Genomic DNA, 20,653 nt, shown 5'->3' on the forward strand with positions numbered 1-20,653 from the left:
TGGGCCTACTATTTATTATAGGCCACATGATTGTGGTTTCACCAGGTCGATGGATACAACTCTGTTCTCCTTTTTACCAGCAAGGGGCGGTAGTACTACTGATCTTGTTCCGTTGATTGCTAAGACAGGTACTGCTTTTCTGTAAGAAGGCCCAAATTCCTTCTTCACCGCTATTTTTTCTCTGACCAGATCGCCAATCTTTGGAATCCAGACAGGTCTTGCTGGGACAGGCGGTGTGTCTTCAGTGGGTGTTGGCTGCTGCTTTAACTTTATGTTGCTCAGGGCTTTTCTTGTTTCATTTAAGTCCTGTAAAACAGCCAAACGATCTTTGATGTCAAAGTCTTTATTCTTATCTTTTACCACTGAAGCATGACTATCTAAGTCCTGAACATACATTCTAGTCCCGAACAATAGTTCGTACGGGCTGAAACCTTTTAGAGAATTTCTTGGCAAGTTGTTAAGACTACGTTGGACACTTGTTAAATGTTGGACCCACCCATCACCCGAACCTAATACCTTTGCCGTTATAGATTGCTTTATGTCTCGGTTTTTTCTTTCCACTACCCCGTTTCCCTCAGGATGGAAGGGACAAGAGAATCGCAATCCAATGCCCATGCTGGTCATGGCCTCCCTAAAAGCTTGAGAGCTAAAAGCAGGACCCTGGTCAGAGTGAAGCATGGCTATTGCGTATGTGCCGATAAAGACTCGCAAATCTTTTATAACCGTTCTGGCGTCAGCCGAGCGCTGGGGCCACATTTTTTAAGTGAATATAGTCTTAAAAAAGTAATTAATAGGACGCTGGATTTCGTGTGTAGATAGCCCTATGCTACCTACAGAAATGACCATGGCAGTACTCCGGTTGGCTCGTTACTGCGGTCTCTGTCGCAGTCTGGACAGCTCTTTGCAAATTTATAATGTTGCAGGCTCATCCCTGGCCACCAGTATTCTGATTGTAATTCTGTCAGAGATACCTTCATCTGTTTGTGCCGCGGACCTTCACCCATGTGTGCGTCTGCTATTAATAAGACTCTCCGGTTCGTGTTTGGAATTACCCTATCCCCCACTCCAGGGATTCGAGCAAAAGGAACGGAGTTTGCATCAATTATGTATGTATAATTGAGTGAATAGTTCACAGGTAGTGCTGCACAGTTGTCTTTTGAAGACGTTTTTACTGCCAGCATGGTTTCCCCGTCTATGTATTTTTCTGAACGCTTTTTTGTGGCTACGGAAACCGGTTTAGTTGCTTCCGCTGTGGCTGTATTAGCCAATGAATTCCCTGCAACGTGAACGCCATCACGTTGATGCCTCAGAGTGTGTATCACGTGAGTCTTTTGTAGTTCTTTTTGTAAAAGATCTACTTGTTTCCAAAGCATTTTATGCTTGATTGTGGCACCTGTGTCATCTTTGTAATCATTTTGAACCCAGTTCTGCAACTCATTATTGTAAGAATTGACGCAAAAATCCGAATCGCACACGATTAGTGTCGGGAATTCTCGTTTGGCATTTTCAAGCGCCATTTTTAAAGATCTGATTTCAGCTCGCTGAGCCGAACATTTTCTCAGTGATTCAGTTTTTGTTATTTACGGTCTGAATTTACCGCAGAGCCAGCGACCTTTAACAATCGCGCCGGCTGCATCGTATGATTTATCATCTACATTGTAATGCTGTACAAATCTGTCTGTATAGATTATACAAGAGTACTGTTCTAGGTGCAGAATTTCGATTGGCAGAGGATATTATTTTTCATATTTTAAATCATTCAGTTTTTTCATGTTCGGGACAAAATAGTATGTCACGTCTTCTGCAGCAAGAGAATTTTCCAACTGTATCCATTTCGGATCTAGTGCCACTGTAGGCAGGTTGACCGGGCTTCTTAATGCCTCGAAAGCTGATTCTGCTGTGAAAACAGTGATTCTTTTGCCTTGTGCTAGTGCTCGTTCTCTCGCTACAGCAGTTTGCACTGCCTTTACAGTATCTTCTGTGAGACTGAATGTTTTTTCTACTTGTGTGTACAAATGTGATTTGTAAGCTATTGGTACCGTTTCTCCCTCATTAGAGTTCAGGTACGTAAATCCGTGTCTTCCTGGGATGATCCGGATTGCAAGGTTGCGTGTATTGTCACGTGTTTCTAATTTTGTTTTAGCTAACATGTCTGTTTGCAGTGATCTCAAAATTTCTGAGTGTTTTTGAGTCCAGTTGATTGGTTTAAAATCAGGTTTTATTAATTCATAGAGAGGTTTAACCCTCTCTGCATAGTTTAGAATGTAAGTTCTTCCGAAATTCAGGAAGCCTAGAATCGATTGTAAGTTCTTCAGCGTTTTTGGTGCTTGGAGTACAGCGCACTTCTCTAAGAAGTTGTCCGCTAGGCTTTTTCCTTCACTTGATAACTCGTATCCTAAAAATAAGACTGTTAGATGGGCAATTCGTGACTTTTTAAAGTTGAATTTGTAACCCTCTGCTGCGAACCCAAGTATTATGGTGTTCACTCTTTTCAAGTGAGTATCCAAGTCGTCGTCTGTGAGATAGATGTCATTGACATAAGATAATGCCTCATCATCATATATTTGTAGTAACTCTGTTACGCTGGCTGAGAATAATCCTGGGCTGTTCTTAAAACCCTGTGGGAGCCTGCAGAAATTTTTCTGTGACCCCATTATTGAGAAAGCGGTCAAGTACCTGGTTTCTGTTGCAATATTTTGACAAAAGAAACGATTAGATATGTCTAATGTTGTTTTGTATTTTTTGCGAACTATGTTATTCATTAGTGCAGCACTATGCGAATTTTGTACCGCAAATGTTTTGCAACATGAGTTAAGGTGTCTATAGTCCAAGACTAGACGATATGAATCATCTGGTTTGGAAACAGGAAGCAAAGGATTGTTCATTTGAGAGGTGCATGTTTCAATTACCCCTTGGTATTCAAGTTGATCTAAAATCTCCCTGACCTGTTTTTTAGCTTCTTGCTTAATTGGGTACTGCCTTTGTGCAGTTGGTTGACTTTTTAACTGGATTTTGTGAGGAGGAGAGTCCTCATCCCATCCTACATGATTCTTATATAATGCTGGTGCCTGGGCTACTGCCCATTTCCTTGCATATATATATATGTAGTGTGAATTGGAATGTGATTTGAGAAGGCAGGCATAATCATTTCTTCGCCATGAGGGCACTCCCTGACAAACTCTGGGGGCCAATCTTTCTCGGCTAACAGGATGTCATAGCCTTTTGAGAGGTTATCCCAAAACAGACCCCTTATTTTCCTAGTCTTATCTCCCTCTATACGCAGTGTTATTTCGTATATCTTATGAGGTTCGCTAACTCTGGTGTCTGCAGTTTCTACTTGAATGTATTCATTCGTGTCCACTGAGTCCAGATGACTCATCAGGATCTTGCGAGCTATGCTGATTTCTGCTGCACTGTCTAGCATTGTCTGTGCCCACTCTCCGTTTTTCAGCTGTGTCCTCAGTATTTTCGGCATGTTCGATTACTCTAATGCTGGCTACCTTCTTTCTTGGAAATTGTAATTTTTTACTTTGAGCAGGTTCCTTGTCTTTTGACTTGGTGTGCTCTTCCCTTGGATCTGACCGTCCTCTTCTTTCCGATTTCTGCGAAAAAGATCGAGAGGGACATGTATCATTACTTTGATATCTATCGGGCTTTTTCAAGTTATCCCTATTTCTAAGGTTGTATCTTTTTTCAGAGGGCTCCCTCTGGGGAGACTGGTGTTCTCGATTCGGAGTTCTTTCTCTCCGTCGAGGAGACCTTCCTCTGGACTGGAAAACTTTTTCTTTGGGAGTGGATTGTTTATTTCCATCCCAGCTCTTTTTAGGAGTGTTCAGATTATTTTTAATAAATAATTTTTCAGGATTTTCAAGTAGTTGGGGTTTTACTGGTTTCCCACCCAAACTATCTCCACCTAATTCTTCATAGCATTTTTCTATGAATCTGGCAAGCTCAATTGGTTGATCTGTTATATCTGTTTCTTTCAATTTCTGGCGGATCGCCACAGATGCTGCTTCTCCTTTTATGTTGGCTAATAATATAGCCGAGACCTGCTTGAAGTCTTTCAGTAATTGCATACCAAGAGTTAAAGCAGGTTCTGGACCGTATTCATTCTGAATTTGTTTTAGAACATCTGCTATTACCACCATGGACGGAACGCCATGTGTTTTTGTGTAAATGGAAGCAAAGACTGTACCCCAAGTGTCACAGTCCTTCACCTGTGGTGCGACCCCCATTGGAAGGCAGATAGTCAGAATTCTGTGTTTCTCAATAGGGGTAGTATTCGGGAATACTGCCTCTATTTGAGTAATTTTCTGTGCTAACCAGAAGGGAATTTGTTCCTGTTTTGCAGGAGTTTTTCCAAGACATGATTGTATGTTCTGTGGTGTGATTTTATTTGGGTTCCCCTGATGAGGGGTTAGCTGTGGAATATTAACAGCTGTTTGGACTGTTGCAGTCCGCATTACATATTGGACTAACTGTCTGTGTATTTTAATTAATAATTTTAGCTGTGCTAAAAGTTTTTCTCTTGACATTTTATCAATGTTTGGATGTGGTGTGTAGCTGGCTATAACCGGCCACGTTGCTCCTGGTCTACCTAGTGGACCGAGCCTGGTGATGTGATCATTATGTTTTAGAGAGCCTTTAAACCAGAGCAGGTGCTCTTGGTATTTTAATGGGATTTCAATCTCCTCGAAAGGAGCGTATTCTTCCGGTGGTTCCTCTATTTTGTAATAGTGGAACTCGTGTGTTGTAGGGTTTGCCGCTGGAAAGTTTATCCTCTGTTTGCCGATATTCGTGTGCCTCTATAACGAAAATGACTGTACCACCTCGTGATGTCAGTCCATTTTCTATAAGTTTTAAAGGTATAGTTTTTCTTATGTTTGCCGGGATGATAATTGCACCCGGTTCATTAATCCCTGTAACATCGAAACCCCGATGATTCATATCTACTGCAACTTCATTGGTTCCTTTGTTATTGCCATTTTCTGACATTGTATTAATGAAAGTTTGCAGAGCAGTTTTCAAGGAAACAAAAGATTAGGTGCACAATATTTTGGAACACTGTATCCTTCAACGTTGACTAAACCAGAAACTCAACATAGGAATCTCTTCCTTCTAAGTTCCGGCGGATTTTAACCTTTCACCCACTCCAGACGTCTATTGGAGTATTTACGGGAGAAAGGGTCTGTGTGAAAAAGCATGACTGAGTTACTCTAACGTCTTGCGTTAGTTTTATCGCCTTACCAAAAGTTGGGCGCCATGTAGTGTAGTTCCTGTTTTCCCTATAGGCCCTGCGCATTGGAATAACATAAACAGCAGTGTAGACGTAGGACTGCGGTCTTCTAGGTCTCTACTGACTATGTTAGACTTAATTTAGGTTTGCGCCAGCTAGCTCAGAGGTCACTGGAAACTTTCTTGACTGAATAGGAAGTGATCAGCTTCCCTGGCTCAGACAAGAAGGGATTTAGCTTCCGACAACCGCATAAACATGACAACTTTGCTCCTCAGAATAAGAGTCAATCTCTAGAGTCGTGTGAAACAATAGACAGCTAATTAACTCAGTCAGTTGTGCAGATTTAATTTCACCAAGGTGCAGAGAATAGAGAGACGGGCGTTTTCAATAAAAGATATTATTTATTGAGCAGTCTTCCTTCTCATGCAAGAGAAATGAATTGCCACAATTGCAAGACTTGTTATTATGAAAAGTGCGTACAGTAAAAGGAGTATTACGAAATAATACTGTAAAAGCATTGATATGGTTTCTTAGCCATAAGATAGTTAAAATGAATAAAACATATATACATTCATATATACATTAGCTAACGACCTCAACTGGTGCTTCTAACCACACCTACCCCGGTGCACCTGACCTAAGCCTAATACTTGGGAGGGAGTAAGTAAGTAGCAGTTTAAGTTAAGTTGGTTTTGCCAAGAGTTTGCTTCAAGAATTCTCTCTAAGGGTTTAGTCAGCACAGTACCTCTGGAATAGAATGTAGGAGGTCTGGTATCTCCTCTCAGGACCCGATATCTCAGTCACCCGCAAGGGTAGGCTGGAAACGCCAGAGCTGGATTTTCTCTGCGTCTTTCTCAGCGTGTCAAAGAGGAGGGGCAGCGTCCGTGGGCTTCTCGCATCTGCTGGGCTCTCTGCAAGGGGACAGCTGTTCTGCTCCAGTATTCACCACCACTGTGTGTTTGCTTAAGGCAACGTTGGTATATTTATACCTGAAAGGTGCCGAGTTTGGCGTAAGTTTTTGGACAGAAGACGTCAATAAAGATGTCACTAAGAACTGGTCGTTCTTACAGTGCTCGCAGGAGTTCTATAACTAATCAAAACAAAGCAAGCGGGGCTTTCCCAGGTTGCTGGGGGTTTGGTATGTCGAAAGAACTCGGTGTGCTATCTAGGAATCTAAGGAAGTGGCTTCTGCTGTGTCATGGACTGCAGAGGCGAGTTACTGAAATATGGCTCTGATTATTATGCCATTTATAGGGATATGTATTGATTATAGCCGTATAGGGGCATGAGGTCACAATATTGATCGGGGTCCTAGATAAAACACATCAGAACAACTCATGAGGGCCATGGGGGTGGAGGCTAACTTAGTGGACTTTTTGCGGGATTTGCATAGTGATACTAGGGCAAATATTAGGTTTGCCCAGGAACTTGGGATCTCTAGGGATTTCAGTATAGAAAGGGCTGTAAGGAAGGCATGCATTCTTGCCCCGTTTCTTTTTAATCTTTGTATAAATGATTTAGAAAAGACCTTGACAGAAACAGGGGCAGACTTTCTGTATGTGGGGCGAAGGGGTCTGCCCGTTCTGCTTTACGCAGACGACGTGGTTCTCCTAGCCTGAACCCCAAGAGGTTTACAAACCCTACTAGACACCTTTTGTAGTTTTATGGCAGATCGCGATCTAGCCGTAAATAACTCAATCATTCATAATGCAAGTTGGGTTACGCCCTAAGAAGAGGTATCCCTATAGGGTTAATGCGGAGAAAGTGCCTATATCCCCAACCTTCTCTTACCTGGGCGTCCTAATGGATGACCTTTTGGATTGGGGTGCTCTGGTTCAGAGGAGGAGGGGGGAGGTGATAAGAGCAAACGCATCTATCCTCAACTTTGCCTCAAAATGGGCAAACCCCCGATTGCAGCAATGTTGAAATTATACCAGGCGAAAAGCGTAGCCATTGCTAGTTACGGCAGTGAAATATGGGGTTATGCAGCTTCGGGAGGATTTCAGGTGGTTGAGAATAACTTTTTAAAACAGCTGTTGGGTGTACCCATAGGTACCACTAATCTAATAGTTCAAGAAAAGACAGGGTCAGCATATATCTGTGACAGACTGGCTATGCGTCCATTGCTCTTATGGCTCAACTGCTGGCTTAATAAAGATCTAAGCCTCAATCATGAGTTAATGAAAGAAGTAATGAGCCTGGACCACATGACTGATATCCCTTGGCTAAAATACATAAAGAGTTGTTTTGGAGAGTTGGGGCGCCGGACGTTTTTTTAAGACCTTATCTTATAACCGCATAAGACGTCGTGTTTGTAAAGAAATCTTTTATCTCGCTCAGAAAACTAAACCGAAATGGGGTAGAACTGTCTGAAACTAGCGTCTGTAAATTTGTGATGCTTAAAACGACCCCAGACACGGAGCACTATCTTTTATTGCCCCTGTCGGCCCACGAGCGGTTCTTCTTGACCAGGTTTCAAATGGATTATTTCAATTTTTTACTTGCTGTTCCTCAGGGGTGCCATAGAGGACAAGTGCCAGCACCCTGTGGCTGAGACTGAGTGTCCCCACAGGATTTGCTGCATTTCATGTTGTTTTGCAGCTTCTATGATGCTCCCCGGAGGTTCTTTTTAAAATCACTTTTAAAAAAATAAATCTTTACCAAGGTGCGCCCAGCGCTTTATTTTTTACAAATGTTAGAGCCCGAATGTATTCCATTTGTGTTTGGATTTTTGAAATGTTCGCTGAGGTACAGAAAATGTACGGAAATTTAAATTCTTATTTAGTGGCTGTTTTACTTGTAACTTAATGATGAGGTCACATGGTCATCCTAGCCGGTTGATCCACTCAACTGTAATTATGGTACCTTTTTTTATTAGCCGGTGGTTCCATCCAAGCTATAATTATAGCGCTTTTTAATAATTTCTATATAATTTCTATATATGGCATGTGCATACTTTTTTTTAAAATTCAAATCGTTTTTATTTGGGAAAAGAAATAGAGAAAAGACAAAACAATGGCGAAATAATAAAATAATAGAATGCAATAAAATACAGTAAATACAATGATACAATTATGAGTCAAAAAGAATAAAAAATGTAGCATGTGATTAAACAGAGGTCTGTAATAAGTTGTAATGAGTTGCATACAGATTTGGACAAGAATACAGGCCTATTTAGATCTAATTTCTAACAAAATTATACAAACTACAAATCACCAAACTCTACACACATAATACATATACAGTTGCACAAACAATGTGTATATCTGTCTGGGGGTCTTATGTCGCCAGTATCTGTGGCCGTCTCCTAGGTCATATTTTCCTGAGGGGATAATGCCTTGAGGTTGGTGATTGTGCACGGCAATCATGGTGTGTGAGATGAGTTCTGCCCAACCACACATCGGAGGTAGGCGTATAGAGTTACCTATAGTACCTATGGCGGATCAAATGAAAAGGAGGAAGAGTCAAGCAATTTCCATAGTTTTTTATTAGAGGCGCGACCTGGGGAGGAATGTAGTGCCGGGTTATCAGCCCCTCTTAAAAAGGACACCCATTCCTGCCACATTTTGAACGACACTTCAGAGGCGTTCTTCCACTTACATAGCACAACTTTGCATGCTAGAGTGAGCAATAAATCAAGGAGCTGATGGTCAGTAGCATTTGTTATTTTTGGGTCAAGTACTCCTAGTAGGATATAAACAAACTCCCTCGTAGGCTTGATACCAAAAGTGTGTTCTGTGCAATCAAAGAATTTTCCCCAATATTTCCTCAGGGAAGGACAATTAAAAAGCATATGGGCCAGGTCTTCTACTCCTGAATCACAATTCCAGCACTTAGAGCTGTCTCTTAGGTGAAGTTTAAAAAGCTTCTCCGGCGTCCAATATGTCCTGTTAATTATCATGTATTTAGTTTGCGACAGTATAGGGGAGACCTTGTTCCTGAATGCAGTTGTGTGGATTATATCCCATTCGAAGGTCATACCCGTTGCATTGGGCTCTGCTTCCCATCTCATCTCATTTTGTCTGTGTGCTTTCTGGGGAAGGGGGAGAAGGAGTTTGTAAACCGTCTAGACAAAGTGTCCCGCTTTTCTGATGCGAGAAATGTTGCTCCAAAGCCATGGCACAGGGGATGTCAAGGAGCGGGGAGACAGTAGCGCTTTTAATTTCAGAAAGTCGTAGAAATCTATTGGTGCGAGATAATGTGTGGCTTGAACTGAGGAGAACGGTAGTGGGTTGCTTCCCTCGTAAAGACCACTCACCAGATTGATACCTTTTTCAGACCAGTGTACCCATTGGAGAGGTTCTGCATTGATTTTTAACATGGGATTATGCCACAAGGCAATGGAGGTGGATTGTTTGAGTTTTAAGCCCGTGTGATGTGATTGCATACTTTTTAATATGTTTGATGTGTACTGTGAATAGGAAATATATATGCCCTGTTCATTTTGGAGTTCTGTAATCTTTAATGGTTTTCTACTTTGTAAAGTGAATAAAGTTTTATTGATTGAACTCGATTGAATAGAATAAACATGCACAACCAGCTAAATTTAAGTCCAGAAGAACAATTCAATTGAATAGAATGAACATGCACAACCAGCTTATGCAGTAAAGATTGAAACGGTATCCTATATATACAGTGTGTTCCTGGGGTGCCAGAATAGGGTCTGGCCCCCTAGGCACAACATAATACCATCTGAAGTTTAATTCAATTCTTAAATGTCTCAACAAAACAATGTCATCAATCGTTTATACTTGAAGTTATTTAATAAGTTTATCCAATATTCATTGGACAACAATGTATCAATCGTAAATGAGTTGATGTGATGAACAATGATTCCAAACCTACAATAGTACATCAAAATCATAATGATCCTTGTATGAACTCAAGCTCTTCCCGATGCATTTCAGGGGATAATTCTATAATGGAAAAGAAACATTACAAAATAATGATGAAACCAACCTGTATATAAATAACACCACATGGTGATATTTAAAGGTAACAAATGACAACATACATCATCAAGAAGTATGTGAATAATGGAGCCATGCTGCAGTGAATAAAACATTAGATAAAACCCAAAAGCTGAGCCATCTCAAATGTATGTATAATGTAAATGCAGTGAAACCAGTTAAGTATCCTGTGGTTGGCGTTGTAACCAATTATACGCTGTGTTAATTAAATGAATGATCAAACATGCCCTCAGTTAAGGGCTAGTGCTGGGATGTGCAATTCCTATAGCCCGACGCCCAGGACATATTGTTTAGGGTTAAGGGCAACAAGTTTTCATGTGCATTTTGTCCTTGGGACAAGTAGGTCCAACCCCTACAGCACAAACCCCTTGGCTGCCAGTTTACAGTGCTATATTATGAATCAGGGAAGGGCGTATTAATGCCGTTCAATGTGTATTCATGGTTCATTAATGCAAAGCCTTAATTATTAGGGTGGGTGCTCTAAGTAAATGTCGTTAGCTGCGATAGCACTATTGACCGTGGTTTCAGTATAAAAATGTGGACACACATTTTCATAGTTTAGCAATCTGAGGCTATGTATAATGCCCTCAGAATGCTCTCTAATTAGATTCAAATATTTGCAGAAGCTTGAAAGCTAGATTGATGATTCTTTGCGTTCAAAATAAAATGTTCAAAAAAAATTCAAGTAGGAAAAAAACCTTAGTACTGTAACATTTTAGGTACCATTTATTTGCAGCATCATTAGGTAAAATGTGTTGATGTATGCTAGTACTTCTAAAAAATATTCATAATGGAAAATAAATGTAACTAGTTTCAATAAGATTATAGGAAACCTAAAAAGAAACAAGCCTTTACAAATCCATAGGTCTGAAATTGGTGGTCAGCCTTTTGGTTTTGTCAGTGAGTGCTTTGTTTTGGCATTTTTTTTGTATTACCTCAGTGTGGGATCTGCTGGGCCCATACCGTTATAACAAACATTGGCAAAAGCAAAAAAAAAGTTTTGGGCCTCAAAAAGCACACATTGCCACATTAGTTCCTGGCATTGAAGATAACTACTTTGAGCCTGGAACCAGCCATGCCGAGACGCTGAAACCGAACGTCTGTTACTACAGTATTGCAACAACTTTGCACTAATACGGCCAGGGATGGACATACAGTGGACCACCTGAATTGATCTATGGGCAAGAAACATCAAGCCTTTTGAAAACGTGATAACCATAAGAGAAGACAGAAACTGCATGAATTAAAGAATTATACAGGAGTGAACAAACGACTGAAAAAACAATAAAGAAAATGAGCGTGAAAATAGGGGAAGTACCCGAACACAATACACCTGAAAGATTTGCAGTGCCCTGAAGAAACTCCTGGGTAGGGAGTGAAACGCGTTGGCTGGACTTGTTGCATACTCTATTGATGATTTGTGTTTTTGATGGACAAAGATAAATAAAGAACATTTTTCTACTTACTTCTTTTGGACTACTATTTTGGTGCGCCCCCACGAACATTAAAAAATTGTTGAATTGATCTGGAGAGCACAGCGACGCCAAACAGCAGCTGGTGTCGGGGTTGGCAGCACAGAAAAAGATACTTAAACATTGACTGACTTTGGAACTGGAGCATTAGGTGCGGCACTTTAAGGTCCGCTGCTGCTTTTTCGTACAAATAACTACTTTGTGTGCCGATATGCTCCTTGCAGTACCTCTGCGTGTCGGAAGGTGGAGTCGGTCGGCTCTGCGTTAGTCGTTGGCGTCTTGTCGCCCGGATGACGTCGCGGTAACTACTTAGATGCCGCCCTCACGCGCTGACATCAGTTCTTTCTTTTTCTGCGCCAGCCAGCGCAGATCCAGAGTACCCCCAGTCACTTTTTGACTGACTTTTTTGATCGACTTTGTCAACGTCTTTTTTTGAGCCTCTGACTCCTGGTACACGTAGGGATGACCGGCTGCAAGGTTTGCGGTTCCTGTTCCAGACTGATTTTGGTTACGGAACCGCACCGCGCGTGCCTCTTTGGCCTGGAGCGTGACCACAACCCAAAGTTGATGTCCCGGTCGCGAGAGAGATTGAGGGACCGGTCGCAGAGCCATCACCATTCGTCCAAGTCATCGAAGTCTTCGCACTCGGGGTCAGGTAATTTGAAGCACAAGAAGTTGACGAAGCATCGTCGCTCTATGACTTCTGGTCGGTCGGCCGACCCGACGAGGGATGCGGGTGGTGCCCCTCCTGCAGCTCTGCATGCGGAGCCCGAAGAGTCGACTCGCGTTTCCCTCCCTTCCCGGGACCCGGAGCGACTCTCATCCCAGCTCTGTTTGTTCTACGAGGCAATGCACGCCATCTTTGGGCAGCCCGAACCTTCTGGTGCGCCTTCGGGCCCATGGACTCGGTTGGGGGGGCCTAGGCCTTCTCAACCGACACCACTACCGCATTCAACGCCGGTCGACCCCCTGGCTGGCGTCGACCCCGGCCAGTCCACCAAAACCCCCCCTCCGCAGCAGCCTCCAAACCTTCCTAGTCTGACATTTCAGGCCCATCAAACGCGAGTGGGCGGCAGGATTCACCATCACCTCCCCCACTGGCGCACCATCACGTCGGACAGGTGGGTTTTGCAGATAGTCCCAGGGGCTACTCCCTCCCCTTCAAGGCTACCCCTTCAGCCATGCCACCACAATACCACCGCATGTCGGAGGATCACCTGGCACTCCTCTAGCAGGAATTTACTGCTCTCTTGGCCAAGGGAGCCATCAAGCGTGTTCCTGTCTCAGAAGTCGGTCGTGGTTCTTAGTCCCACTACTTTCTGGTTCCCTATAAGGACAAGGGCCTGCGCCCTATATTGGATCTCAGGAGCGTCAACCGCTTCCTCCGGATGGAGAAGTTCAAAATGTTGACGCTTGCTCAGGTCTAGACTGCTCTCGATCTGGAAGACCGAATGGTAGCGTTGGATTTGCAGGACGCTAATTTTTCCATCCCCGTCCTGGCGGCCCACCGACGTTACCTGCAACTCAAGGTAGACCATGATTGTAGGAGAGTAGGGTCTGCAATCCTATGGTCACGCCAGATTTTTGCTTTTTGCTTCACTGATTTACGACTTTCCCTGGCTGTGGGCCTGCTAATCAGACCCACAGCCTAGCTGTTCTCTCTCTAAATTGACATCCATGTACTTTAGGTGCATTTACCAATTGGTATTGGGTCACTCTTGTAAGTCCTTGTACAGTGTACCATAGGTACCCAGGGCACAAGTGAACCCAAGGCCTACCAGGGGCTGCATCATGTATTATGCCACCCCTGGCTGGCCCTCCAAATCTGACACAACTGGCTGATCAATCAGCTGGTGCAAGGTGTTGTAATACCCCTTTGCTTTAGATATAGTATACCTATATCTAAACCTAAAATGAACACATATACTCCTATAAGTCACTCCTATGGCAGGCATTAACAATCCTGGAGGCAGAGTGCTCCGAATTATGTGAGATAGTGCTCTGGCATGAGCTGAGCCTGTCTACAGCTTTCGGAACCAAGTTCTTTAGCTGTTTCCATGATAACGCTATACCATATACTCTTAAGCGCATTATAACCTCGCGGTTATTTCTAACTTTGGCATAGCATTATCAAAACATGTCGAGTAAGGTGTCATACGAATTGGAATACTACCCCCTCACCAGTTCTGGCGACGGGGGTAGCATTCCACCCTTCTAGAGGGACACAACATGTATGTAAATGTGAACCCTGATAAAAGTTAACTCGAGCCTCAGCATCACAAAATGGATGCTGCCACCACAGACACAAGTCTGACCTCCTGCTGCTGGGAGTCCTTCCAGCAAGCGAGGCTTGGACAAAGGATTTCCTGCCTTGGGAGGTGCTAGCACCACCCCAGACAGGATTTTGTGTATTAGGGAGGACAGGCCTGAAAGGAATGAGACATGCCTGGGGCGCACAATGTGCCCTGTGCATACTCCGGTTCAAACCAGTTGCTGGGGCACTCCAGCCCCAGCTCTGGCGCAAAACCGGACAAGGGATAGGGGGTGTAACCACCCCCCTTCCTGGTCCCACCCATAGGAGGGACCTAGTCATAGTACAGCCCCCTTTAGGAGAATAAAGGAAGGAGCTGGTCCCATTCCAAATTAGATTATCCTGATTTGAAACTCTACAAGAAGAAACTCTGGACTTCGACGTTCTGCTCCACAGAAGACTGAAGAAATCTCCCTTGTGGGCAAGGAGTGTCCACCCTGCATCTGCAGGCACCATCAAGCGTCCTAGCGGTTCACTTTGTCATCTTCCCGAGTGGATCCAGACTTCAGAGCCCGACGAGACCCGGATTCCCAACCTCTTCGACCTCTACCTACATCTGCAGCACAGCTGAGATCCGTGGGTACGACGAGACACGTGGGACCGACCATCTTGGAGAAACTGCACTTCGCTTCCAGCACGACTTCAGAGGCATCCTCGACGAAGTGCTTTGGGGATTGAGAAGCCCCAGTCCCGAGCAGCTCCTGCACAGAAGATCAGCCCTCCAGCATCCACGAGATCTGCGTGGGGCCCTTTTGCTTGATTGCTGCTTGACGCGTTGTCTGGTCACTTGCCGGCTGGTTAGTGGCCTCCTAGACGACGATCCTTGAAATCCACACCGCTGGTCTGGTTGCTCCAGACTGGCCCCTGCTTCCCTTCAGAGGAGAAGCACCCCGGACCCTCCTGGTCCGCACCAGACGCCTTTTCCACTCACCGCGTGGGTTGCCTTTGCCAAGGCCTGTTGACGCCGATTCCGGATCCAACACCGCCGACAGCGAGAGCCTGCGTGGGACAGCTCGTGCCTTCATCCTGGTCGTCGAAGACACCACCTGGTCCACGTGGCTGCAGAGTCAAGCGTCCACTCTTCACCTGATCGCGACGACAGCATCTGGTTCCTTCCTGGTTCCACTACAGTCACTGGCTAGTGACTGTGAACATTGTCCCCTCTGCTTTCAGGTCTTCATCTTCCTTGATCCACCCTTGGATCACTCCGGACATCTTCCATCTGACCACCTGCAGCATCTTTTCTTCCAGGCTCCATAGACTTCAACGCGGAAACCAGACATACTTTGACACCTGTGCACCCGCAGCCCGTGGGTGAGGTAACAAGGGCATTTCGGTGCTCAAGGGTAGACTGACTCTCCTAGTGTCCAGATTTCCAGTCGTTTTAGTCCTAGCTCGTCGGAACTGTCTAATACTTACCTTTTCGTAATTTGTACTCTCCATTGACTTTGTTACGCATCTCGCGTGTGAGTTCACACTCTGTACACGCGTTCCGTGGGCCTCCTATTACTTACCTCAGGTCAGGATAGTGTAGTCCCAGCGATCCTACATCCTCTGGACAGCTCCATTCCTTCTATCGATTACCTTATACCATTTACTTAGTATATGGTTTGTCGTGCCCCTAGGGCACCATTGTAATTTGTGCAACTTATCGTATTTTTCTTAAGAGTCTTGTCATGTGCTTAGCCCTCTGATCTCATAAAGAGTTCAGAGGTGTTTGTTAGTTAATAAATATCTTGTTTATTTTCATAACTACCTGTGTGGTGTCCTTTCATTTGGTATTCAAGGGGTTATATGTGGTAAAACAGCTGGCTTCACATGCCAAAAGAGTTTAGCCTAAGACTGCTTTGTTCATGCTACCATAAGGATAGCTGGTCTATAAGGTTGACTTACAACCAATCACCATAAGGGTTGTTTGGACTGATACAAGGTGATCACTAGAATTAGTGAGCATCATATATCAGGCCAACTTCTCACATCCATGATCATTTTCAATTTACTGTGCTCCCTTTTGGCCTTCCCAGTGACCCTCGGGTGTTCATGAAAAGTGATGGCAGTGGTCGCAGCTCATCTGCTTAGATCAGGGGTTTCAGTCTTCTCTATCTCGACGACTGGCTGTTGAAGGCGGGTTCCCCCAGGCAGTCTCCCACCTCCAGACTACAGCTGACCTCCTGCATTCGTTGGGGTTCTCCATCAATGTGCCGAAGTCACACCTGATTCCCTCTCAGAAGCTCCTCTTCATCGGCGCGGTTCTGGACATGATGTGGCTTCGGGTTTATCCTCCCGAAAACCGAGTCTGGGATATTCAGGCTATGATTCCGATCTTTCAGCCTCTATCCTGGGTTTCGTTCAGAATGACCCTGAGGCTTCTGGGCATTATGGCCTCCTGCATACTGCTGGTCGATCCTACCAGGTGGCATATGCAGGCTCTGTTGTGGGCACAGGGGAATCTGTCTGATTGCGTCCAGATCTCGGAGGGCACTGCGTGACAATTTCAGTGGTGGCTCACGAACCAGGATTGGGTCAACGGCAGATCCATCTCTCTTCCCCAACCAGAACAAACAGTTGTGACGGATACATCCCTTCTTGGATGGGGAGGCCACATAGGAGAGGCGGAGATCAGAGGCCTCTGGTCTCCTGCGGAGTCCGGGCTTCCTATCAAACTTCTGGAGCTCAGGGCAATCCCTCTTCCACTCAAGGCATTCTGTTCCTCTGACCGGGAAAGAGTAGTGCAGGTGTTCACGGACAACACCACCGCCATGTGGTACTATAATAATAATAATAATAATGGGTCTTGTAGAGCGCAATGGTGACGCACAACGGCGTGTCCCCGCGCTGAAATGTGAGCGTGTTCAGAGGGAGTCCTGCGGGGAGGGCCGCTATCTGGTGTAAAGATATGTTTTCAGCTTGGCTCTAAAGATGAGCTCTGATGGTTCCAGACGCAGCGCTACTGGAAGTTTATTCCAGCAGGATGCGGCGAGGTACCTGAAGGACCTGCCACCCATCCTTGCTCTGGACACCTTTGGGATAGTTAGGCGCCCTGAACCAGAGGATCTCAGCGCGCGGGATGGCTCGTATTGTGTCAGGAGACCCTGAAGAGGAGGGGGTGCCCTGCCATTAATGATCCGGTGACAGGTGCAGAGGGCCTTGAATTCTACCCTGCTCCTGACCGGAAGCCAGTGCAAGGCCTGGAGCGCGGGTTTGGAGGCTGATCTTCTAGGAAGTTTGAGAACTAGCCGAGCAGCGGCATTTTGCAGGACCTGTAAGCGGCTCAGATTCTTCTCGGGGATTCCTAGATAGAGAAGGTTGCCATAGTCCATCTTGGATGTGACTAAAGCATGCACTAATGTTCGGCGGGCTCTGATGGGAAGGAGCTCCAAAACCTTCCTGAGAGTCTTAAGGATCCCGAAACAGGTGCCGACCACCCGATTGACCTGGGGGCCAAAGGTAAGATCGGAGTCGAACCAGACACCTAAATTCCTCGCCTCCAGGCAGGGGGTAGGTGTTGGTCCCAAGCAAGGAGGCCACCACGCCGACGTCCACGCCGCCCGGTCTCCCCCTACCACCAGCACCTCAGTCTTGTTGCCGTTAAGTTTAAGGCAGTTGGCAGACATCCAGGCAGCAAGATCTTGCATGCATGCTCTGAAGATGTCCGCCGCAAGGCCGGGTGCACGCGATAGGGAGATGACCAGCTGCGTGTCGTCGGCGTATGACACCATGCGCAGACCGTAGCTCTCCACTATGGAGGCGACCGGGGCCACATATAGATTAAAAAGCGTTGGGCTTAGGGACGAGCCCTGTGGAACCCCCTGATCCAGTGCCACTCGCCTGGAGTAGCAGTCACCCTGCCTGACTTGGAAACCACGGCCCGAAAGGAACGACTGCAACAAACAAGGCCGGGTGGGGTCGTGGACCCTATGTCAGGAGGCCCACCCCCTCTGGACATTGCTGGAACATCAGGGCATATCCCTTTTGGTTCAACACTTGGCAGGTTCACTGAACGCCAGGGCCAACAAACTCAGACGCAGGTACTTGATGGATCACGAATGGAATCTTCACTCGGAGGTGGTGCAAGGTCTCCTTCGACAGTGGGGAGAGCCTTGGTTAGATCTATTCACCACCGAAGAGAACACACAATGTCAGCAATTCTCTGCATTGGAATTTCCAAGGCAGCACTCGTTAGGCTGCGCTTTCCGTCCCGAGTGGAGTTGCGGTCTGTTGTACGCCTTTCAGCCTATACCACTTCTGCTCAGAATGCTGAAGAAGATCAGGGGCAACCTGGCGCAAGGTATCCTTGTGGTTTGGGATTTGGCACGAAGAGTCCGATATCCAGAGCTGCTCAACATGGCCATCGATCCTCCGACCCGTGTGCCTCTTCGGGAGGATCTTCTGTCGCAGCAACAGGGAACGGTCCTCCACCCGAACCTGTCCAGCCTCCACCTCCTTGCATGGAGATTGAGCGGTGGCAGTTGACATAGTTTGACCTGCCTCCTGGTCTGCCATGTTATCTTGTCAGCCAGGCGTCCCTCCACTAAGACCGTATACGCCTGCAGATAGAATACATTTGTGGCATGGTGCACAGCTAATGCTGTGGATCACCTTTCTGCCCCTCTTTCCGAGGTTCTCTTGTTCCTCCTATCTTTGTCCCAGCAGGGCTCTGCTCTAGGCACTCTTAAGGGCTACCAATCGGTCATTTCCGCCTTCCGCAGGCTCCCTGATCAGCCTTCTCTTTTCAAGTGCCCTGTTGTAAATACATTTCTTAAGGGCATTACTTATCTGTTTCCTCCTGTTCTCTTAGTAATGCCTCAGTGTGACTTGAACTTGGTTCTGACATATCTTATGTATGCTCCCTTTGAGCCACTGCATAACTGTCCTCTCAGACTCCTCACTTTGAAAACTGCTTTTCTGGTGGCCATCACCTCTGCTCGCAGGGTGAGTGAGCTACAAGCTCTTTCTTCCAAGCCTCCCTTTCTGGCTATCCATCCAGACAAGGTCGTCCTTCGAACTAGACCTTCCTTTCTTCCCAAGGTGGTTACTTCTTTCCACTTTGGCCAAACCATCACTTTGCCCACCTTCTTTCCGCATCCTTCAAAAGAGGTAAAGAGGCTTCACTGTGAGGATCCAAAACGTGTGCTTTCTTTCTACTTGGGCGATCACGATGTCAACGATGTTCGCGGAGTCGACCGACGCCACCTTCCGTCGCGCAGAGGTACTGCTGATGAAAAACCTTTCTGGATCCAGTCTGACGCCTGGGGGTAATTCTAAGGTAAGAAATCCATATCTAACTTATGTTTTTTACAGCTATATCATCATTACCGAAGGTAAGGTACTTGTTCACTCACGCAAAAATCAGCTCTTGTGTCTTTCCCGTTTTTATAACCAGAAAGTGAGTAGCACATGACCTACTCGGCGCTCTCATGAAGCGTGCCTAATGGTCTTGATTTACTGCGCTTTCCTCGTGGTAAGATTGGATGCCATCTCTGTAGTCTCCAAGTTTGGGAAACATGAGCCTCGTTATCTCGGTTAGGTGAAAGTGAAATGGAGTGAAAAGCGATATTTCTTGTTTCACCTTTTCGGACATATATCTTTGGAAGTAGCGCACGTTTCTTGAAGTGCTTCTGTGTGCTCATTGTGAACATGTGTTTTTGCCTTTGCTGGGTACAAAGATCACGTGAGCTTACACCAACCAGTCCTACATTTGACTCCATTGGTGTATACCTGTGTACTTACCATCCTCTGTATTTATAGAACGCACTTCTACTGAGGGGACCTGATTACGAGTTTGAAGACGGGTTACTCTATCACAACCGTGACGGATATCCCCTCCGCCATATTAGGAGTTCCATTATATCCAATGGAACATAAGGAACTCGTAATAGGGCGGACGAAATATCCCTCACGTTAGCGATGGAGTTAAGAGTAACCCGTCGCCAAACTCGTTATCATGCTCAGTGTCCCGACGCTACTAGACTGCAGATGCTGATGGGCGCCATCAAAATGTGCACGTAGTTATAGACGTTTGGTGTTATTACAGCCAGGACTGTCAAATATAAAAAATCTCTGTACGACATGAACGTTTTGCAATAAATAGCATTTTTTAATGACCAAATACTTTTCTTTTGTTTTTTATAGACTGAGTTGTCAAGAAAAAGCAGACGTTCCTGTACTTTTCAGAGATGTCTCATCACTTTTGCTCATCCAAATTTTAACAATGCCCCAGCCCTTGCGCAAAGGTAAGTAAACAATGTGAAACCCTACTGCCTACTAAGTGTAAAATATGGGTCTTCAGAACATCAGGGCAGAACGTGTTAGATGGATTCCAGAGTAATAGCTGTGTCTTATCTAAAAAGTGACATTGAACTGACATTTTTGTGTGGTTTTCCTTGCTTATCTGTGCCGCGTCTTCCTCCTTTATCAGTCGTTCAATGCAGTGAAGACAGGAGGCATGGAAACACAAAACGTATCAAGATCTGTTCTAGAGAAATCATGCCCTTCGCTTGACCTTCGTCTGCTCAGTGTGAAGAGGCAGCTCTATATTTCAAGCTGAACCGAACGCCTCAGGGTGAAGGAATGTAATTTATTTTGAATTTAGCTCTTCGTATTGCAGCAGTCGTGTAATAAGGGGGCAGCGACCAAATGCTAATCACTATTGTGCAGTGCGTAG

The 20,653-nt window shown here is 45.3% G+C and overlaps 1 protein-coding gene across 7 annotated transcripts in view; it reads left to right on the top strand.

The window, feature by feature from the left end:
- Window positions 1-20,653, top strand: part of UBR3 (ubiquitin protein ligase E3 component n-recognin 3) — a 2,118,328-nt gene that overhangs the window by 1,811,049 nt on the left and 286,626 nt on the right. For all 7 annotated transcript variants that reach the window (XM_086956098.1, XM_086956102.1, XM_086956099.1 and 4 more), the window contains one exon: window positions 20,122-20,222. In XM_086956098.1, the coding sequence (XP_086812224.1) occupies window positions 20,122-20,222 (101 nt within the window). The remainder of the gene's footprint in view (window positions 1-20,121; window positions 20,223-20,653) is intronic.

Source organism: Lissotriton vulgaris, chromosome 2_1 (genome assembly GCF_964263255.1).
Source record: "Lissotriton vulgaris chromosome 2_1, aLisVul1.2, whole genome shotgun sequence".
NCBI classification, from domain to species: Eukaryota; Metazoa; Chordata; class Amphibia; order Caudata; family Salamandridae; genus Lissotriton; species Lissotriton vulgaris.